The sequence below is a fragment of the Lepisosteus platostomus genome, chromosome 4, assembly GCF_059453375.1.
Source record: "Lepisosteus platostomus isolate fLepPlt1 chromosome 4, fLepPlt1.hap1, whole genome shotgun sequence".
NCBI lineage: Eukaryota > Metazoa > Chordata > Actinopteri > Semionotiformes > Lepisosteidae > Lepisosteus > Lepisosteus platostomus.
The window spans coordinates 27,138,488-27,162,913 of NC_142614.1; the positions used below are offsets into that span (position 1 = coordinate 27,138,488).

Genomic DNA, 24,426 nt, shown 5'->3' on the forward strand with positions numbered 1-24,426 from the left:
CTGACTCTCAGTGGTCATTAAAGATTCTCGATATGAGTAGGGAGTTATCCCAGTGTCCGGGCCAAATTTCTCCCCTTGGCCTTTACCATAGCCTTCAAATTGTCCCCATGTATTATTGGCTTGCATTTTCCCTGCGATTGCAGCTGCACTGTCATTCCAATGATATACTTCTGATGTGGATAAAAGTAGCACCATACTGGACTTGCTGTTTTGAGAAATGTGTGTCTGTGTGTGATCATACCTCCTCTATCAGCATGGGGTCATCTCTCTGTCCCAGACGTCACTGAAACTGGACTGCCAAGCCTCCAGTAACACCCGAAGGGCTCTTTGCTCACCCTCCTCCTGTTCATATGCTCAGTAGAGAGAAACACTCCAGGCAATCATCAATATCGTGAAGTGTCACAGTGTGATTACTGTGTCCTGATGGCACTTTCATTTCCTTGCCGAGGGATATTTGTCATTGCAATTATCCTTCACACACCAGCACTGCAGACACAAAGACACAATTATCTCTATGTGTGCCTGCTTGGCCAATAGCAGTTTCTTATTCCTTATCTCCAGCACCCTCACATAGCTGAAAGGAAGTTCTTGAATGGGACCAGCAAAGCTGAGGTCTTTTTACCTGTTATCTGACCCAGCATCACGAAGTGTGTAGGAAAGGATATGCCTGCTTTGTTTTGTTGAAGACAGTAAAGATAAAAAAGCAGCTTTATCTCTCTGCTCCCAGTGTTTACTTAAGGATGGCAATTTAAATTCCTTATCTTTATTTCTGTATAATTTTACCTATTCATACAGGTTGTCCTAGTAAAGCCATGGGTTTGCTTGTGTAATCATGATAAAGGAGACTGGGTTAGAATTGTGTGATAAATGTAGGATGTAACTGACTAACCTTAACAATCAACATTTTGTTCACTCTTGATGAACCATAAAAAGGCCACTTCAGTAGGAAACCAGGCTTTGGTGGATATTTGTACTGAAGATCCTTTTATTTTCCTTTTCTGTTAAAAAAGATTTACCTCCAGCAATATATATATTCCCAGGCTCTTTTTAAACTCCGAATGTCAGCCCTGGTAAGCTCCATTCTATTTGATTATTCCAAAGAGTTGAATTCTTTCGTTTTTTTCTTTCCTTTTTAAAAACGACTCCCATTATATGCAACTGCCCCAGGCAACAGATACAAAGACTTTATCTTCAGGGCATGATTTGCAGAATCAAATATACAGAATTTCAAAGAGGCACAGTACAGAAAAAGTTTTTTTTTCTGTGCCATGTTCGGCAACTACACATAACAACTGTGCACAAAGCAACAGATGGTTACAAAATTCACAGAAGGATAAAAAATTGCAATAAATCACCCTCATTTCTAGTTTATAACTAAATTTGTCAGGCTCCAAACAGAATGCTCGAAAAAACGCAAGTTTGTGAAAACTGCAAAATTTCATATCACTTTGTAGGAAAGAGAGAGGAAGAAAGCAGTACAACTGTGTAAAGGTAGTAAAGGAAATTAGAGATGGTTCCAAGAAAATTTGAAATGTGTGAGTAAAGACCCCTTGTAAGGAAAACCTCTGAGAAGCCCCTCGAGCAATCCAAGAGCACCTGAGGTCTCTACAGAGCCTACAGTATGTTCAGAATTACTATGTGAGGAAAATCATTAGGACAAAGCCTCTAATTATTAAATTGTACTTCATTAAGCCAAGTGACAAATAAACACCAACCAAATGTTGTGTCAAAACAAATAAAACCAAGTCAATAAAAAGCACAAACCCCTCAACACTACAGTACTTACAGTACAAATACCTCCCCATAGAAAACAGAATAAAAAGCAAATTAATGGAGTTTTTAATGAAAGTTCGGGAGGAATGAAAGCAGCCGAGCTTGTTCGACACAGCTGCTGCAATTCCCACTAATCCTGACGTAAGCAACCGGTCTCTATATATATATCAAACGACACCCTCTCCTCTTCCTCGTTCGTTTTCTGCATCCCTCCTCCACCCCCTCTCCACCTTTGCAGCTACCCAATTGGTCACATGGGGGTCCTATCCTCCCCGTCCAACGGCCGGGAGGTTGGCCCTCAGTCAAGCGGGTTATGCCAAATCTCCACATCCCAATAAACAATTCTAATTTCTCCCAAGCTTTCGGCTGCCATCATTCCTCGTGACCTTACATGGACACTGAACACCTCCAGTCTCATCAAGAAGGCACAACAGCGGCTGTACTTCCTGAGAAGGCTGAAGAAAATACACCTACATCCACTGATCCTCACCAACTTCTACAGATGTATGGTGGAGAGCATACTGACCACCTGCATCACAGTCTGGAACGGCAACTGCACCGCATCCGACCGTAAGGCACTACAGTGGGTGGTCAAAACTGTCCAACACAGTGCCTTACCATCCATCCAGGAAATATACAACACCAGGAGTCTGAAAAAAGCCACCAAAATTATGTCTGACCCCACTCACCCCAGTCATAACTTGTTATGCCCCTTCTGGCAGAAGGTTCCGGTTACTCCAGTCGCACACAACTAGACTCCAAAATAGCTTCTTCCCCAGAGCTGTCAAGTTGGTGACGCCCCCACTCTCTTCCACCTTATTATGATCTCTCCTAAAATCCTCCTGTACCCACAACGACTGTACTCCTACACCACCACACACACATGTAAGCCGAAATTGTACTGTCCCCTCGATTGCCCAGTAAAACTGTAACAGGCATAATAATATTTAATATTTATTAATTAACCATACTACTTTTAACCATACTATTTTTTGCACTGTTCCAAGAATTACCTTGCACTGTTTTTGTCCTGTTATATTTTCTCTGTTTGCGGAATTTTGCACAGTTTTGATTACTTGATTACATGTTATTTATGTTATGTTATTACATGTTACTGTTATTGCTATTGTGTAACTGTCTATTGTCTTATCTTCTGTCCTATTTATATACTGCACCTGAGTGACTAATGAGAAACACTTTTCATTATACTATGCACCTGTGAAAGTTTAATGACAATAAAGTTGAATTGAGTTGAATTGAATTGAAAAGTTGAATTGAAATACACTCTGCCTAAGAAGAAAAACATTGTGCTCAGTATTTACATTTGAAAAACGAATTCTCTTTTGATGATTTCACATAAAACATTATCACAATGCCACAGTTCCTCAAAGAAAAACGTTCTTCAAATCTGTTTTGCAAAACTCTGATCTGATCCTCCTCTTTACAGCTTCTCAAACATCCTCACTGCCTCCTGAAATCTTATTCTTCCTGGGCTTGTAGATGGTGAGTGTGGCCTGGCCCAGCAGGAGGCTGGTGAGTCAAGAGTATTTTTCTGTTTAACTAACCCCACTCCAAACACACAGGTTGAAGGATCTGCAGTTGACATTTCTAGAGAGAGCATGAGTGACCAAGAGAGATTGTGTTTTAATGGAATGTGCTCTCCATTTCATGGTAAGGATGCATAATTTCACACATTCTGTGTTGCAAAGTCTTTATACTATTTATATACAGTATAATAAAATAAAATATCACTAAAAGTCTTCCAGAGGCTAAAAGACTCTTGTCTTCTGCTTCTTATTGTCTCGTCTTTGGCTATTATGCTGTCAGCAATTGTTTTTTTACTCTGAAAAATGCAATATTTTGTTTGCGTTTTCTTTATTATGTAATATTAAATTTTATGTCTCATTCCTATTACTACCACAATCTGGCTGAAGATCTGTGGTTTGACCCAGAATTAAGCTAAGCTCTATGAAAAACAAAACAAAAAACATACACATACATCTTTTGTTTGTTTTAATATTTAAACACAAAGAATGTCAAAGAATGTAAAACAAACCATTGTGTTTGTTTTACATTCCCTTTATGCTTTTGTATAGCATTTAACTGCAGTGTCTGCCATTTTAAGAGTCCACCATAAATGAATATGGGTATTTATGCCTTGGAAACCAAAATGAAGAACATCAGTCTGGTTTTCATCCTCTCCACAATGAACAGATAGGTCTTATCATACCACTTAATGATTTCCTGATGGCCTCTGACTCCAGGGAACTGTCTCATAACTTCTAAACTAGGACATTTCAGATATGAGGCATCCCAAAGTGACTAACGATTACAAGGCTCAATGAGTTATCTTGTGGAAATACATGTCAAACTGGGATTCCAGTCCTTGTGTTCGTGATACGTCAGGCCTGACTTCTTTCTTTCAGGAACACGAAATAGGTTTATTCTATGCTGAAAAGAGAAGAAAGAAAACACAACATTTCGGCCATGGAGCCTTTTTCAGGTGTGGGTCTTTCTTTCAGGCCTGAGGTATCATCTGAAATTTCTGGATGTACAATAACAAGATCATCTTGATGGCATGCAAAATCCCTTAACTTACTTTTAGCGTAGACACTGTTTCTCCTCCCTTTTTGGCTTGTGTACCTTGAACAATGAAATATTTTCTAAATAGAGTTTATGAAAAAATAGTTGAGTACATGACAACAGCATTCACATAGACTTCAAGTCAAGAAGTCATCTGGTTTACAATTTTATATTGGCACTGGCTTCTGTGATATGTGTCTAAGAGCACATATACTGTATATATATAGTAAACAGAATATATAGTAACCTAATAACCTATTCTTTACAAAACGACTGTAATACTGGCAAAGGGTAAAATGAATTTTATGCTACAGATTTTGTGATTGAGTGTTTGAAGTTGTGGATGCATTCCCGGACTACATTTCAGTAACACATGTTGGAATTTAAACTACTATTAATCAAGAGTTCAATGAAGAAATGCTTCAACTTTATTTTTGGCAGCTTTGCCTCTAGTAAATTTATCCTGTGTAGTGTAGACTATAATAAACCTAGTAATATGGACTCTTCAGAGTTTAGAAATACCTTCCTAATATAAAATACTACGAGCACACCATTTTTAAGAGCTGGTATTGTAGCAGGGACAGCAGCTATTCGAAATAACATTTGCATTTAGACAGTGTCTCAATCCCAAAGCACTTTACTGTACATACTGTATAGGAGTGGAAACACTTCATCCACCACTAAAAGAAACATATGAGGCATCCATTATGGACCAGCAGGCGATCCTACACAGCACATGAGGCACACAAGTGAGAAATTGCATTACGCATTGAATTAAGAGGAAACTCCACAGCCCCAGTGTGGACTTTAAACAGGACACCAGGATTAACACCCCTAACATTTTGAAAACTGCCATGGGATTTGGTTAAATGACCAAATTAGTCAGGACTTGGTTCATCTGTAGGATTTCCTCTCCTACAGCACAGTGTCCCCAGTCATCATACTTGGGGCACTGGTTTGGAAATTCTGGTTTAGAAGAGAAGCATGCCACCTACTGGTCCACCAACACATCTTAGGACAGCAACCTGGTTTCCCTTAGAGGTCTCTCAACCCTGTACTGATCAGGACCAGCCTTGTTTAACTTCTGAAATTTGAAAAGATCCTGGTGGTAACTACAAAGTGGTAATTCTGCTGCTCATTAAGGAGCTAGACTCCAGCCCAGAGTGTTTTGAGCCCAAATCCTTGGTGGATGAGGATGCTTCTTCTCTCCGATGCTTTAGAAAATACCTTTCTGTACAAGGTAGAACTGGAGACTGTCCTGGCAAGCAATGGGAGCAAGACAGGATACACCCTTGGTAGGATGTCAGTCCATCACACTGGGGCCATTTTTCCCAGAAGTTAACTAACCTACCAGTACAGTATGTCTTTGGCCTATGGGCGGAAACTGGAGCACCTGGAGGAAACCCATGTGAACACAGGGAGAACATACAGTACAAACTCCACAAAGATAACACCCCAGGAATTTAACCCAGGCCAAGTGGACCTGGGAGCCATCTGGAAGAAAGTAGAACAAGCTACATCACTTGCCCCTACCTGGGATTGAACCCAGGACATTCCAGTTAGGAGCTAGACACCCTTGCCGCCTGAGCTACCACAGCTCCGGGAGCAAGGGGATACAACTGGATTTTACAAGGAAGTGAGATTGTGGTTCGCCTGAGAATTGAGACCACTTTTTTTTAACAAAAGATGGTGGGTGTCTCGAATAAGCTGGCTAGCCATGTTATTGAATCAGTTCTCTCTGAGCTTCCAAGAGGTTCAATGGTTAGATGAAAAGATGAGATCCTAAGTTACTAGAAGCCAACCAGACAACCATTGGATGACATATTCAAACAAACCTACTTACAAAAAAATATACTTCTAATAAAGCAGAATTACTCACAGTATATGTTAAATCAGAGAGGACTGTGACTTAAAATAAGAATTATCAAAACAATAGAATAATGAAATTGTGGCAAATTTCACTGAAGTGATTACATATTTAACAATCATAAAGTCAACAAGGGAGAAGTGGTTGTAGGGTTTTATTGTATAAAAAAAAATCAGGCTTGCTAAATTTGGCATTTAGTATATTACTCTTTGTCTCTTGCAATTGATTTTGACTAGCTCCCAGGATTAGTGTTGGACATTCTCACAAGAATTGCAGTCCTAACCAGAGCCACAACGGCTCATCAGGCCTGAGTCCATTCAGGTTTCTGTTGTGCTATGCAGACTAGAAAGCATGTGACTCTCTACTGGATAAAATTCTGGTCCATCGCAAAATTTACTCCCTCCCAACCCAGTAATGCTGGTCCCCACTTATGTGGCTGGGGTGGACTGGAGCAACTGGGGAAAACTAGAGTTACATTAACTTGAACTTGCATTAAGGGAGCAATGACTCTGGAAACATCTGTATCCTATTGCAGTTGGATAACCATTAATGATCACCGTGCTAAGTGATCGTCATGGATTCCCATGCTTCATGTTCCATCACCAAACATGCTCCTCTCCACTACAGGTCTGTGCATACTGTTGACTACAACATACGATAAGCATGCTATCATCGTTCACAGTACTGGTTTGCATTTCTCAGTGAATATGATCTAATCCCACACTACCTGCAACAGGTGGAACATACTTTTATGGGGGCGTTGCTCAAGTATTCTTGGTTGATGGGGTTGAATGTGCTCGTCACCTCACACTTGAGGACTGTCTGTAGATCAGTTCTTCCTCTGCTAGGCTGGAGTCTGGCTGTTCCATCTGCAATCTGGAGATGATTACAGATGTCTGTGAACCTGATGCCGATGATACTATTTATACATGATGATGCCCTAAACGTTCTCTTGCATTGGCGCAATGGTAACATCTCAGAACCTTGCTACTGGTGTTTCTGTGCCACCTGAGGAGGACTCCAACACCTTGATGGAATATTTTAGGAGTGCTCAACATGTATAGTATATGGTTACTGTGTGTTTACATGAATAAACTGAGACTGTTTAAACTTAACATGTCACAGATTAACTGAACTGCAAGATCACAGTTTCCTTTGCCCATGGTTTTCGTGTGAAAAATGTCAGGTTAAAGTATATTCAGTAAAATGTGTAAATCACAAATATTAGCTAAATATGTTGATAAATAAGCTCTATTTGTAATTTATTCACATACTTTCTGGGAGCAGTATAGTTCTAAAAGAAAAAATAGTAAAATAGAAAATAGAAAAAAAATAATGTGAAACAATTTTATCAGTTTAACTTTTGGGTGAGTGTACTGAGACTAGCAATAGCAAATTACAGTTCATTGATCATAACCTTAAATGTTTTTCACTCATTAAAAAACGTATTACTTTAGAAAATAACTGTCAGTGTCCTTGAGACTTTCTGTGAGTTTTTAGAACATGGTTTCTTTTTTCCAGCATCCATCCAGATATTTTCTTGTGCATTTCTTAAAGGGTGAATATCAGGCTAGAATGTCATTTTATGGTTGAAAACAAATGGCAAAACTAAGTAAGAACGTCCAATTTTGACAAAGGCAGAATTTTGCTCTGAAATCTTACTTCAAGGCTACAGACAATCTTTGAATAACTAAAAGTATGAAGGCAGGAAATATATAGAGTGATACAATTCAACAGGAATGTTCAGCTCCTCTGGGAGAGTATTGGTCAAAAGGAAAACACAAACTGATGAATACTAATTTCTCCACAACAGACAGAAATTTCAACACAACATAGGCAAAGAAACTCTGTTGGCGGGATCTGAACAAGAAGGATGCTGGAACCCCAGTAGAAGTATTTCAGAAAGCTTGGATTTGGCTGACAGTCATTATGCTTCTCTTAATGGACGGGCTCTTGACATTTCCCATTTATTTAGATAAGGACGGTTCTGTCATTTCATTTATGACAGTATGTTGTACACTCCTTGAGCGCATGAAGAAAAACAGAAATTTGGCAAAAAAAAAAGCACACTTAGCATAAGACTACAAAGATATAAACAATGTCAAACTGCACCCCTCTGGATTCAAACACTCTGAGACTTGTATGCTAGGGGAGAATAAAACAGAACAGTAAACACTTCACAATCCATCATGCAGATCTTTGCTCCATGAAGTCTGGTTTTAGGGTTAGTGAACATCAAGGAAGAAAACATAACACTGGTAGCTTTTTTAAATGGGAGCAGCGATCATTATTATTATTGACTCGCTCTCCACACATCCACACACATTATTTGGAATCACCCATCATCAATCATCTAGGTTCACATCTCCAACACTCACACCAGCACAGGATTGTTAACAGCAATTAACGCCTGCTTCTCTGACACTGTGGGAAAAGATCCGACATGCTTTTACCCTTGTGTGGAGAAGAAAATAAAACGACTGGTTTGCTTATTCGGGTTATTGGCAGGCTGAGAATGGGTCAGTGGATGGTGTGTGGGTGTGCACGTCTGAATTAAAGAGTGGACCCGCTTGGGGGCGCACAAGAGACAAGGAATGCAATAGCAGAATTAGAAGAAAAGAATTAGCAGATGTGCTGAGGTTCAGAGGTGAGATGGTCAATCCTTTGTTCACTGAAAGAGAAGGCTGTCACTTCGAGTCTCCAGGCTTGCATGAATGACTTCATGCGTGATTTTTTAAAACTCTTGCACGTTGCACTGCTCTCCTGGAGAACTGTTGATATATAAAGTGGCCTCAAGGTGTAACACAGCGTGCACACAATGAACCAGTACAGGCAGCATTTATGTTCCATTTCTAAAAAAAGCAAACTCGTGCAAAATATAGTGTAGTAATATTTTTCCTTTTCGCATTTACAGTACAGTGGGATGACAGTGGGGCAGTGGTTAGCATCCTTTCCTCATTGCATTGGGGCCCTGGGTTCAATTCCTAGAGTGTGTGGAGTTTGTATGGTCTCCCTACAGTACTGTATGTACACATGGATTTCCTCCCACAGTCCAAAGACATAGTGGTTAATTAATTGGCATCAGGGAAAATTGGCCCTGTTTCAGTGTGTATGAGTCTGGTTCTTTTTGTGTCCAGCGTTGGACTGGCATCCCATTCAGGGATTATCCTGCCTTGGGCCCGTTGCTTGCCAGGAGAGGCTTCAGGTCCCCCTTAATCCTGTATCGGATAAAGAGGTTAGAAAATGGATGGGCATTTATAATTGAACAATTTGAATGAAAAACTGTGACAAGAAAGCTGATCTGGCCTTGGCACTGGTGAGGTGAAAGGTTCGGACCGTCATCTTTCCACTTCATGGTTCCAGTTTAGTGGAGTTGACATTCCGCTTTCCATTCACGACACATCCCAAATCCGTAATTTGTGTTTGGGCACCACTGATTGTTGGGAAGCATCTTAGCATGCAGAGTCCAAAGACAGAGAGGAATAAAAACTTTGAGCCACCTCTAGTGTTTTGTGCTTTTATTTCACTGAACTCAGTCATTTCCTTGCGTGGCTGAAAGTACAAGTTAGGGGTGAAGACGAAAATTATGCCACAGAATAACGATGACAATTACTTTCTGTTAAAGAGGACCATTATTAATACAAAATGATATAACAACAATGCTGAGAACTAGGAAAGCCTCTCAAAAAAGTGGCTTTTGATGTTCCCTAGGATAAAGGATGATTTAGGATCACGTACACAGTATTGTCTGCCTGAAGAAAGGAGGATAACAGCTGGTAAGGCATTCAGCACTTCACCTTTTCACCTTTTTCCCCTTTCTGAAGGAACTTCCCACTTACTCTTGGTTTTAAAGTTAATGTAATCAAAGCTGGAGGAGAAACTGAGACAGACGTGAAGCCAGACACTCAGGTATTTTAAACTGGTTACATTAGACAAAACAGAACCATTTGTATCTGTAACGTGAAGCCAAGCATTAGCATTTACTGCCCTTCCTCTGGTGCCAAGTAGGGTAGATAATGTTTATTTAGAATTCATTACTGAGGAGCTGGAGTGAAACCATTTCTATTTCCAGCTGAAGCCTGAGTTTCATGTGGCCTGCCTCTCAGTGCCCCTTTCAGAGTCACCGCGTACGCTGCAATTATGTTATCTGCCGATCATTCAAAAGTGCAGACGATTGTTTTTTTTATAGAATTACAAAATAAGATCTGGTGGGGTTTCTTTTTTTATTTACACCATAACAATCTTGCTTTATTTTTCTTGTTTTGACAAAGAACACAATGTTTTTTTTTTTATCTACCACATTGTTTTTTCTCCTGGCAACTGCATGCTGTGAATTTCTTTGTATAGAAAGCAAAATGCCTTGCTCGGTGCAGAAAGCACCGCAGGAATTTTGACCCTTTTGCTAGCTGATGTTTAATATTCCAGAGGCAAGTACTGTAATTTGGAAAAGAGGATCGTTAATCCCAAAACAGAGGCTTACAACAAAAGTCACCTCAGTTACATAGCAATACTGACAATTTTTATGTATCCTTTTCAAATATTTATGACACTCAACTCAGTGATGTCCTTTACAGGCTCCTAACAAAGTTGGATTCTGACACTCAAGACAGGATTAACTCACATTCACAAAAGAGCTACATAACACATTTGTATACCATTTAAGACCTACAGTATACAGCACTGTATGTCTTATATCAGTTATATGTAAGGTTATGCAAATGATAATAACAACCAAATTAGAGGGTTATCTGGATAGGCAATAGGATTCTTAGAAACAGTTTAAATTGATTTAGAAAAGGTTGGATAATTTACTAAGTGTACTTTGAACAAAAAACAGCAGTAATAGATACAGATCTTATTACATGGTAATACTGAAATTTATTGAAAGCTTTTGATAAATTTCCTCATAAAACTTTAACCTCCGAATTGTAGCTAGTAAGCATTTGAGGAAATGCACATACTGTACTGTACATGGAGAGAGAAGGGGTGAATGGATAAGAAACAGAGCAGAGATAAGAGGTGAGTGCTCAAATCAGAGCATTTGTAACCGACTACAATGGAGATCTGTATTAAGACCACTGCTTCTAATTTCCAGTAAATCAGTTAACTAGATTCTGTTATAGTTAGTAAACCAGTCAGGTTCACAGATGATACCGAAATAGGCAGATTAGTAAACACTCTAAAGATGAGCAGAGAATTAAAAAGAAAACACTAAATTCAGGAGTGGGTAAACGCCTGGCAGGTGACATACATGCAGACAAGCGAAGAGTGTTACATCTATATACTAGAAACATGAAATACAAATACAGTGGGTAACATTAAAGGGGACTGTCCCTTTAATTTCAGGCTGGAATTAGGCTGGTTATTAAATATTGATAACAAAATAAATAAATTGTTGGTATTGCAAAGTTTTACAAATTCTGAATGAAGCACAAAATCGGGAACTTTGTGAAAGTACTGTATGGTCAACATGTCGCAGAACGCTGGTCTCACCACAGGCGAGAGCGAGAGTTCCCGAGAATTTTGACATGAAGCAGCCCTTCCAGCTCACTAGTCACTGTAATGACTAATGAAATGCGATTCACAAGCGAAATGTTCGTGCAGCAAACATTTCACCGCAGAAATATTCCAATGTGATCTGCATGCAGAGTAAGTAGTATTTGTTGGGAACACCATCTCAAAGTTGAGAGCAATATTTCTATTTGATTAAAAGCAATATATTCACAAGCCTGCTTGTTTACAATATAATAGGACCATTTTCATATCACCAGAAGTTTTGATGTCTCATTCTGAATTACAGTGACAACAACATGGTGCCGCACATACCTGGAAATTTCATGTTTCGTGTTGTAAATTGCAGGTTTTACATGTTACTCTGTTACATTGTGGTTTGAATAGCCCTGATCAATATGGACTCTTTCTAACCCCCAAATATGAAGATAGCGTCTCAGTTCCCCTTTAAGCTTTCAGACACTACTATGAAAACAATGTGTATATTGAGGCATCATCTTCTCGACAGTGTGGGGAAGCAAAAATAAAAGCAACCAGTATGTTAGGATGGATAGTGAAAAGAATAGAATTTAAATTAAGGGATGAAAAGTCACAAAACAAAACAATTTTTTCCTTTCTCTGCCGTGCCCCCGTTTCGATAATCACGAGTGGCACTTTTCACATTCCTGAGGTCAGAGCCACTGCTGGGTTTTAACCTGACACTGCAGTAGGAAATACAAACAGAAAATGCAATGATTACTAATATGATAGTATGACTATTACTATAATGTGAAATAATTCCAAATACATGCTTTCAAACAGGTGTCGATTATGAAATAAAAGAGTGTGGGGATGAAAAATACTGATGCACTAACAAACTGGGGCACGTAACTACAAATGTCTGATAATAATATTCTCATATCAGCAACAGTGGAGTGCTTATCTGCTGAGGACCTGACCACAAGTACTTGAGGGGACCTACCTTTATTTCAATCACATTATACCATGTCTAGTACCGAGATGTAAGATTTATTGAAAAAGATCCTGTGAAGCAGAAAACAACTGGTGCATTCACCCACCCATTTTCTGATCAATGTCTGCTGTACAGGGCTGCAGGGGAGCTGGAGCCCATCTCAGCAAGCTATGGGTGCAAGGCGGAATACACCCTAGACTGGACACCAGTCCATCACAGGGTAAACACACAGACACAAATACATACACAGTATCACACTTTGCAGGAGTTAATTAACCTGCCGTTATGTTGGACACACACTCAAAGGAAACCCACACAAACACAGGGGGAACATGAACACTCCACGCAAATAGGACCTCTGAAATTGAATCCAGGGCCCCAACAATGCGAGGCAGCAATATTAACCACTTTGCCCCCATGCTGTCCACAACTGTTGCAGTATTTCCTACAGTAAATTGTACCTTACTGTAACTCAGAATTAAGCTTGTCAAAAACTCTGGCACCCAGCCTTTTTTCTTATTTCCTTCTGAGGTGGATGAACTTTCCCTTGTTTTTGTAAGTCATCTTCTTCAAGGTGTACTTTCCATTACACAGGTTAAATGCATTACTGGTAACTCTTAGATCAGACCCACAACAGGTGCACAACACTCTTGCACTGAATTTCAAATTCAGACATATAATTAGGTAACTGAAAATGTGCTTAACAGCTATAATAGCTGTAAACAATGTAGTTTACTTTAATTGTAAAATAAACAAGAATATAAAAAACAGAATACCCTTAAGATGTCAGTAAACTACTGAGAAACTGTTGGAGCACCGTAATAAAATGAGAAAGAGATAAAAGTCTGTCCATGCTGGTGCTGTTCACCAAGTGTTGTGCAAACAAGAAAACAAGATCTTCAACATCTCAGCATCTTAAATCTTTCACTGTACTTTTACACAGACACAAAAAAGAAAAAGTCTTCTTGTAGCTGTATCAGTTTATAGGGATAGCAAACCTGAAGATGAATGTTTTAGGACTCCTGATGAGGAAATCTAATTCTGATTATTAATATATATTTTATATTAATTGGGGAAACAAAGCATATGGGTTATTCAATGATGGCTAATAGTTTATTATTTTAATTCACAAGCATGCTAATTTTGCATGTTGTATACCTTTTAAATAATGATTTAAGCCACAGGATCTATGAATATGTTGTATACACATAAAGACTTCTAATAATGGCTTTGAAAAACTCAGGAAATAAACACAAATCTCCATAGAAGCTGCACTTTTATTGTTCTAATGTATCTAGGTTAAAACAGGTCTGTGTTGTGGAATTTCACTGCATTTTTAATTTCTACAGTCTAAATTTCATTCGCATGCAGTGAAATAAATGCAGAACGTGACATGAAACAAGGCAATAAATTAGCATATAATTTACAAATGGAAAAAAAAATTAGTAACAGTGTACCAACATTAATACTGAATATAAAATATAAGCAACTAATCACAATAATACACTTTTTTTTTCTGCAGGTGAAGGATAGCAATGTGACATTCATGTCATTGATGGGATTTCACAGCTGAGAACACAAGCTGTAGTCCAAGCCTTGGCTACGATCAACAAACGGTCCTTTTCCGTCCCAAGGAGCTTGATCGAATGCTTGGAAACTTCCAAGCGCAGCACTTTAGAACTATAGCATATTATCCTCAATGAATTAGGCCTGCAGGTGATGAAATGGGTCCATTTGCTGTTCATGGCCTAATTTATAACAAAAGGTAACAGCTTAAATTGTATAAGTGGCCCACAATGTAGCAGCAGCAGCAATGAAGTCCTATGGTGGTATGATAAAACCTTTAGTGATTAGTCATGGTCCATTATGTTTCCTCCTTGTAATGTCCTGCTTTTTTTCCTTTGTTTAAATCTTTTAACTTTGTCCCATTTCTGAACTGAAGTTGTTTTCCAGTACTTTTACATGCCCCCCTGTGGTTTTTTTCCCTTTTCACAAAGCTATCCCAAGATTCTGCGTCACATCTCCAGCAGCATCTTGATGTCTGAACGCCTTCAACGTGGGTCCAAATTCAAAAGCACCATGCATCTTCTCAATGCCAATACCCAGTGTGAGGTAATAAAGAGGTGGTCACTGCTTGTCAACAGAACTGCACAGACCACTGAATTAGCCCCAGTCACACTCACAGAAGTAGGTGCGACCGTCTGGGCTGCACCTTTCAAGACCTGCTACTCTATTCCATCAACTTAACCTGGACCAGGTAGCACCAAGGTAGGCTGAGCATTCCCTGTTTAGGAAGTCCGGCAGGGTTTTCATAAAGCACCACTGAATGTTTTCAATTATTACCGTTTGTTTTGTTTTTGGATGTGCGCTTCCTGTGAAACCGTGGACGTAAGACAGAGCAGATCCCTCATAGAAGAGAGCAGTCAGACAACCATGTGAGGAGGTAGAAGGTGAAAGACAGGACCTGCATGTTCTGACAAGGCATCCTGCGTAGGTCGACAGGGGGTTGTGAAGGCCTCATGCACAGGGGGTTAACCACTGACCCTGAACTCCTCCACAGCATGGTTAAAGGAAACATGAGATACCATCACCGACATTGACAGAAAAGGGACTAAAGTGACGAGCAGAATTTCAAAAGGCATCCACACTAGTGAAAACTTGCATACAATGTGGTCCATTAAAGTTCCCTTTATTGTAATGGTGTAATAAAATAGTATAAAACTAGATCCCCCCCGATTGAAAAATAGTAAGCTCTTTGACAGTTTTGTATATGTCCGTTTTCATCACATTCAATCATTGGCATGAGACCTAATTATGAAGGTTTTCTTCTACCAAAATGGTATTCAGTAGTAGTTGTTTCTGTATTATGAGGAGGAAAAAAAATGGAAATGTTCCCATTTTTGTTTTGATCCTATTTGTCTAAGACATCTATGGTTAAATAACACTTCTTTAATGTTTCAGTCAGGTACAGTATTTAAGCTCCTGTGCACTTAACACTTCTAACAACCTGTACATAATAAATATTAATATTGTCAGCTAGGGTAAAGCACCCTCTCATTCACATTGTTCATAACACTTTTGGTTCATTCTAACCATTCTCTTTTTCAGCAAATTGTGAGTAACAACATTCAATTTGAAGACTTTGTCTTTTAGCGCATATATACACTGCACAAATACAATGAAACATACTGTTTCAAAGTGCCTTTAAAATACTTTTTTGCATTGTTTTTTTATTTGAATGGATTCATTGCACAAAAATTAAAGATGAACAGCTGAACCCGAAATGCACATTCATAGAGTGACGTTCCCAAACTGAAAGGTATTCAAGTACTATAATCTCCGATGATACCTTCTCCTGTTCCACAGCCTGACAGCCCTCTCCCTTCCCACCTAACCTCCATTGCATTTAATTCAGCTCATTTTCTCGATCTAGATTTTAAGATTCTGAATTCAAAGAATCTCTCTTTTTAAGAGCCCAAAGGTGTTGGTGGAAGACCTTGAAAAATCAATGAGCTATGCAGTTACCAGCAGCTGTTTTATCTCTTTTTATTTTTTAAACTGCAATTAAAAGAAATCTGCCTGGTATTATTTTCCACATCTCTTAAACAAAACTTTCTTCTTTGACCATGTCTGCATGCCCCTTTTGTGGCATAGACAATAACTTGGTCTATGTGCTCATTAAAGCAGGTGTCTGCCCTGTCTAAACAAAGAAAACATCTGGAACCTTTTTCTTTAATTTGGGCCCTTTTTTTTCTAAATCACAGCTTAAAGGTGAGCCTCTGAACAACACAGAGTCAGCAGCCTGTTTAATAAGCACTGTCTCTAGCATGGTGGTCCTGTAGCCAGGAGAAGTGTCTTAAAAGCATGTGTGGTCGAGGTCACCCCAAAGCTAAAGAAGTGACTCTAACACAAAGGAGGGTGGTAGAAATCGAGCCTTAGGCACCCTTTACTCTTCAGGATCGTGGAAAAAGCCTCCAGAAGTCATCACCACCCACTGCTCCGGCCTGCATGCTGCATGAAGGTCAATCACTTTTCATGTTTTTATTCTTTCTTTCCCTAGTGACTGGAAAACTCCATATCAGCAAACTGATGTTAAAGCCATTACATAGGATTTAATCTAGGTATTTGTGCCTGAGCATGCTAAATGGAAGCAGGGCTTTGAATAATCCTGTTAGACCAGCTTTACCCTTTCTTTAATGCAGACAAGAGTAGTTTTATTACATTATGGCTCAGAATGGGATAACAAGGAGGATATGTACCCCCCCATACAGTACATGGAATGGCTTTCTGAGAACTTCACTGTAAGTAATTAGTATTACGTCGCTCTCAGGCAATCCTGGAGTGCGTAAAAACACTGTGGCAAAATGTGTTTTAGAATAATTCTTCAATTCAAAGGGGATAGTATCCAAAGTGATCGATTCATCATGTTGTTATGGACTTACTTTATTTTTAAAAAATTGTCTAATAGAACGTCAGCAGGAAATGAGTTGGATCATGTTTACATAGCTCATATGAAATAATGTCTGTTTTGGAATTTCACACTCCTCAATCCACTCCATTAATTATACCTCTATGGTCCCAAGATGAGTATGCAAAGATTCCTCCAGTCACCAGTTGCCTGCCTGCAGTATGTTATGTGTTATGTGGATCTCCAATTTGGCTCACCCTCTGGATATGTGTCCAGCACTTTGGATTAAAAATAAAAGTTAAAAAAAATTAGTTCGCACTTCACAGAAGTTAAAATTAACTTGAAATACTGTCAGCACAGGCTGACCAGTGGTTATATTTTCCACAGGGTAACAAGTGTGTGCAGGAGATCCTTTCCATCCATTGGGGTGACTTCAAGCAGTGACTGACACGGTTTTTCCATGTAGGAATAACGAGGCCTTCTCTCTCTCTGTGTCCTCTTTCACTGGGTCAGTGTCCTTGGCACGTCTTGCAACACATCTGCCTGAAGTACGCTCGGCTGCAGAACTTGAACTTCAGCACCAGTGGGCAGTACGCCACTTTGTTTACATCTTTGCATTCTGGAGAGGACACATTAAAAGAAAAAGAAAACAGAAGAAAAAGGAGAAAATTGAAAACTGAATGCTCCCAAAAAAATGGAGAAAAAATGAAAACACTGCTCTGTCCAAGTTTTGCATGCCTTCACTGGTGATAGCCACCTTGCCCTCCAGTACTGTGAAGCAGAGCTTTGTAAAAGAAATGAGACACTCTTGGCACTCTCTTCATCCCTACCAGTCTCAAGTGCATTGAATTACCAATTTTCATAGTCAAACGCTTTCAGAATTGCATGCAGTTCAGGTGATCTTGTTTAAATCAGCACTAAGGGAATAAATTGCTCACTAGTTTCATTCTCAAAAAATACCTCTTGGGCAGAATTAATGAAAATTTCCATCTCAGGTTTAACTCATGTGATGCAATTAATGGAAATTCACACTCTGCTTGCTGGAATGCAAGAGCTACACTTTGGGCATAAGACATTATTTCCTGTATATAAACAGTCTGCTTTCCATTTTAAATCCCGTTGATTTGTAATTGCCAATTGTTAAATCAAATCTGTTTTTCAATCACAACCTTTGAAATAGCTAGGAAGGGATGGTCATCATGCTCATCCAGGGTTTAAGGATCTCCAGTGCTGGTCCTGGAAATTGAGTGAGTCTACAGATTTTTTTCAGTCCAGCTGCTTTCATAATCTGAATCAGGTCATTAGTGGCTTAATTGGACCACTTTATGAGCTCTTCAGGTGCTGTAGTTTTAGAGAGATCTATAAAACCTGCTGACACACCAGCCCTTCAGGACTGAGGTTGGGGATCCCTGGTGCATAACCACCTCTCCACCGTGTAGTGTCCGAGACATTCACCATTCTGTTACACTGTGGCTCCAACAGGAGAGCTGGCATCAACCGGATGAGCATCTCAAATATTTCACAATACTTGATGATGTACAATACTCCCCAATTTTCAATCAAACATGTCTGTAATGAGTGACTCCTGTTTGTCCTGGTCATTCCCTGTAAAATATCCATCACCGGAAAAGCAGTCCCTTCAAAATTGCTTGGAATTGTCTTGATATTAAATGTTTAAAAAAACCCACTCAAAACCTGAGTCTGAGATGGAAACATTTTGATTTTCAAATGATAATTGTGTTCCAAAGCTTATTCCCTATTGATCACAATTTTCTGATTGAAATGGGTTTTCTAGATTCAATTCTATTGTGAAAAACTTAAATGTTTTATAGTTTTAACCCACAAGTGGAATCCATCCTTATCTCAAATCATATTTGCAGTTTCAGCATCCACTTATGTTCTCCGACAGTACATAGGACCTAGAATGAAACCCACTGAACTACAGCAGATTTTCCAGTTAGCAGAATGTCTGATCTCACACTATGTCTTCAAATAGATTAGATCACTAGGGGACATTAGACCCTTACAGCATTTCTTTTGAAGTTGTAGTTCACATTTCTCTCAAAACAAAAATGCCCTGTAAACATTCATTCTACAGTACCTCATAAGCACATCTGAAGTATATGTGAACTGACTATTTTTTATGCACTTACTAGTTTTTTGTTTAGGTGTACAGATAAGCTGGTTAGTGAGTACAACAGCAGCTATACAATGCACATTACTTGAGGTTTATGAATCACTGGAAAAACAGCAAGCATTGCAATAAATTCTCTCTAGTATTCCAGTTACTCCATGTAATTTTTGTTTCAGCCAGTCAAACTCCAAGCTTGAAAGCACAATAAAAAATGACCACAAGAAAGAATGGAAAAGGTGTCCACCATAGCCTGATCGTCACCAGAAAAAAAATCTGTCTATAGAAGCAAAGCATCAAGTGTTCATTTTCTGGTATAATAAACTAATAATGCCCAGAAATATTCTCCACAGAGAAGTAGGCAATCTTATAATCCTACACAACTTTCTTGGCAGACAACAATTAGCTATAATAGGATATTATGTGGGAAATATTGTATTAGAATCAACTAAATCCATTTAAGATGTCTTTCCTTGTTACTGTACTGGAGTCTTGAATAAGGACAGGGTCTGTACACATGACATTTGAGATTAATCATGTGTAACATTTTTCATCCAGAACAAAAAACAGGACAAAGAAATATCAGCAAAGAAATATCAGTTCAATTTATCTGATATGAGGCATAGCTCAAGATTAACATTGTAGTTTTTTGAAGTACTGCTTTTTCTTCCACAAATGTTCAATTTCCACACAGTTTTATTCTTCTACACGCAGTATATACAGTAGTTTCATGTTGTAGATGATAGACGTACTGTAAATGAGTGTATATGACTAGCTCCAGGATGAAGCTGTTCTTTAAATCCCTTAGCTTTTTAAGGACAGATTAGCAGCACTTTAGACAAGTAAACTCACTTACTGCACTTAATTCTGATTTTGCACTGCCAGTATAACTATAATAATACTAAATACATGTCTTGTGACTGGGCAGGGTCCTGCAAAGATGAACAACTGTAAGTGAACAATACACCCACCTTCTACATTGGAAATGGGTGTGGTGTCACATTTGCTCTCACACTGCTGCATGTTTGGAGGTCGGAGTTTTTCTGCACATTCACTCGAGGGCTGTCCTGTGTATGAGAGACACTGCACTGTCCGCATCTGCTGCCCCAGCCCACACTGTGCTGAACACTGCAGGGGAGACACAAAGGGAAATTACAATTGGAAAAATCACTGCGCCACAAGAAAAATACACATTCTATTCCTGCGTTCAGATAACCAAAATTAATATTTCATTGGGCTCTTACATATGTTCAGGACAGCATACGTTACATCGATTGCTGCTTTTTAAATCATGCCTCATTTCTTCAATTAACATTTGACAAAATGGCCAGCAGCCATATCATCCTGCAACTCAAACTGGCAACCCACTGAAGCTAAGCAGGTGTGAGTCTGGTCAGTACCTGGATAAGAGACCTCCTGGGAAAAACTAAGGTTGCTGCTGGAAGAGGTGTTAGTGGGGCCAGCAGGGGGCACTCACCCTGCGGTCCACGTGGGTCATAATGCCCCAGTATAGCGACAGAGACACTATACTGTAAACAGGCGCTGTCCTTCGGATGAGACGTAAAACTGAGGTCCTGATTCTCTGTGGTCATTAAAAATCCCAGGGTGTTTCTCAAAAAGAGTAGGGGTGTAACCCCGGTGTCCTGGCCAAATTTCCCATTGGTCCTTACCAATCATGGCCTCCTAATAATCCCCTTCTATGAATTGGCTACATTACTCTGCTCTCCTCCCCACTAATAGCTGATGTGTAGTGAGCGTTCTGGCGCACTATGGCTGCCGTCGCATCATCCAGGTGGATGCTGCACATTGGTGGATGTGGAGGGGAGTCCCCATTACCTGTAAAGTGCTTTGAGTGGAGTGTCCAGAAAAGTGCTATATAAGTGTAAGCAATTATTATTATTATTATTATAAAATGATCATTCGTAGGATGACAGAAATAACAGTACTAAAAATAGCAGGAAAGAACAATTGCCTCATCGTATTGTATTTGACATTCATATTACAGGAAATGGAGAATGTTGGCAGTAAGCATACTTTAAGGAGACATTTCACCATATAAAAGTTAATAAATGAAAACAAGGTGGGTTAAGCAAAGCTGACAGACGTTCGAAGTTTACATTCCCATAAATCGAAAGTAAAAATGCATTGTTAAACTTAATTTAAGCCACAAAAGATAATTTATTTCCAAAGGATATTTGGAAAATGCTGTGGTTATATTTCTCTGTTTTCTTACTTTAGAAATGAATACTGATCCACTTTTGATTCTTTAATTCAGAGTCAATTCATGTCCCAATAAACACAAGAGGAAATATGATGCGTCATCTACGTTGTAAAATACTTTTTTCTTCAATTACAGGTAATTAAAAAAACATAAATGACCTTTCACTGCTCAATCTGGGAAAATCAAGCCAAGAATGCAAGATCCATATCTTTTTTATAAGCACACCTTTTTTCATGCTACAAATTCCCACATCACCTATCCCAACATATGAAACAACATGATGGATTAATATATTCAATTAAGAGTTACACAAAAAAGCACAAATTCAAAAGGGTAATACAATTAACCTAAAATGACTCACAGACAGAAAGAATGATATGTAGTCAAGATAGGCCATTGACAAACAGACTCTTAAAACTTCTGTTTAACAAAAGAATATATTCAAGATGACTGGAATACCTTCTAATTAGTTGTCAGGAATTTCAACTGAACCTGAATGAAAGAGCAGTATCAGTTTTTTTATTGCTTCCAAATCAAACCACATTTATCAGTGCTGGTCTGCAGTTTTGACAGACAGATAAGTCCAGATTTAGCTTTAAGCAGGATTTGAACCTGTGACCTTATGCATTAGAGGTCCCATTAGCAAGTCCCTCACCAATCTACATGTTTTGTAACCTCTAACAGCTTAATTAAGCAAAAGGGTCATTAAACAACTCCTTGAAAGACGGGAACTGGCTCTCCTCATCCTGGAGGCTGTGGATATCAGATACTCATAATATAAGGGCTTGATAAGGAGGATATCTATTTAAACCATTTGAATTCTCCAAGGGCAGTTTGGTGGCACCTTGGTTAAGTCCCACCACTGTGCTCTTCCCACAGCTTTTACAGAGCTGGGGATCTAGGTTAAATCCCAGACCATGGGTGCTATCTGTGTGGAGTTTGTTTTCCCCACGTTCACGTGGGTTCTCTGGGCGCTGCGATTTCCTCCCACAGTCCACAGACATACTGGTAGGTTAACTGGCTTCTGGGAAAAATGGTCCTGGTGTTAGTGCATATCTGGATGTGTGACTCTGTGATGGACTAGCCCATCCAAGGTGTATCCTTCTTTGCGTACTTTGCTTGCCAGGATACTGTATACTCCAGCTCCCCTGTGACCCTGAATTGGATGAAGCAATCCTAGAACCCTGAACTGGTTACAAAATAGATGGATGGAATTTTGCAAGGAAAAATCGAAAGGATGACATCCAAGCCTTTTGGTGCAGATTAAATATTATGTTAAACTTAAAACCATACCAACGACACCTCATTATCCTAAATTGCATTCAAGCAAGGGGGAAAAAAATCTCTTTTCTATTTGAACTGAATACAAGACTTTCACAAAATGGGACTTACTGTGTAGTGTACCCTGGAGCAAGCTGAAAATCTCCCTGCTGTTTTATCCATTTTTAAAAAGACAATTGAGAATACAGAAAGACTGTTTGCAGGTTGCTTTTAAAATTGTGTTACATGAGCCCAAGTGATAATACTGAAACATAAATACCTTGCAATTCCCTTTCATAATAAAACAACAATAAAACAAGCTCCCCTAACATATGTAAGCTCGAAAGCATGAGTCCACACATGGTTCCGTGAAACGCAGCCCCTTGTTCTCTCCAGAAGTCATGGTAATGACATTCTCGGTCATTAAAAAAACCGACTTATTTCAGAGAAAAGTACTTTTTGAAAAAGAGCAAATTGCATTAATGCATTGTGCCATTAAAAGATTAAAAATTAGCACTAGGAAAATAAGCCACATCAAAACTTCACTGAACAAAAAGACTTAAGGTCAGATGCACAGCTTTATTATGGCATGAGATTGCCTTCTCTTCAGCTGCACGTTCAAGAGGCTGTTTAGTCCTTCACAGAAGAAATCCAGAGTATGAGAGGGTACAGGGTCAGCCACGCTTCCCAACCTAGTCAAAACTGTTTTAACATTATCAAGACATTACATTATGGCACTGCTATGTGGTGACCAGCTTATGAACTGAAAACATTCATAACATAATAATGCCTCGGTACAAAATAAAGACTAAACCATAAGAAGGAGCTGCTCTGGAAAAGGGTCTTTCTTAACGAGTTTTAACTTTTTACTAGAATAAATTGGAAATTAAGATTAAAACCACAATTTAAAGAAGGATAAATGAGCTTTGTACAGACCTAGACAATCTAAATCAAATCTTGCGGTGGTTCAGTTTGTTTTGAAACTGTCTGGTGAGCTATTTCTTTGTCACTGTTACTGTATATATGAAATGGGTATAGTACCATAAAGCTGTAACCCGATTCTCACATGCAGCTCTGGCCATCTTCCTGAAATCTACACAATGAGACACACTGTGCCATGGGTAACAAACCCTACTAATTAAAGGGCTACACCTCCCATTCAGGATGCATTAATACCAACTTTAAATGGTTTGCTGCAGGATATAATTACACTCATGGCACTAGACCAACACAAATTGCTCTGATTAGTATTTTTATAGATTAAAAGTAGAACAGGTTCTGACCAAAGTTCCTGAGCTTTGAATCACTTTGCAGTTTTTTGCCATTTTTTTTTCTTGGTCTTCAATGGATGGAAGTGAATTGCCTTTTTTTACTTTCACTCTAGAGGGAACAAACCTTTTGGGTCTAAATGTCAGGAATCTACACAAATTCCGTGTATTAGCATAAAATCTTCATGTCAGGCTTTCAAGAGAGCAATGTCTTCTATCTCATTTTTTACCGCATATTCTTGGCACCACAAAGAAACATAGTTTCTTGTGCTTTTCTGCAGATAAGCTTAAAATGCTCATTATCACACGCTTGTCACTTAAACACCGTCCATGTAGTAAATCACACCAAAACACTGTGCTTTTTAACAGCCTCCATCAGATAACTGTAAATTATTGTGCCCATTAAAGAAAAATGTAAGGAGTTTGTGCTGCATTAAGATTGAAATAAACCA

General features: G+C 39.0%; 1 protein-coding gene across 1 annotated transcript in view; it reads right to left on the reverse strand.

The window, feature by feature from the left end:
- Positions 1–13,945: 13,945 nt before the first annotated feature.
- Positions 13,946–24,426, reverse strand: part of adamts6 (ADAM metallopeptidase with thrombospondin type 1 motif, 6) — a 101,368-nt gene continuing 90,887 nt past the window's right edge. Inside the window, exons 24-25 of the mRNA XM_088629285.1 lie at positions 20,197–20,353; positions 13,946–17,713 (exon numbers count right to left, since the gene is read on the reverse strand). Of these exons, the coding sequence (XP_088485411.1) occupies positions 17,604–17,713; positions 20,197–20,353 (267 nt within the window). The 3' untranslated portion in view covers positions 13,946–17,603. The remainder of the gene's footprint in view (positions 17,714–20,196; positions 20,354–24,426) is intronic.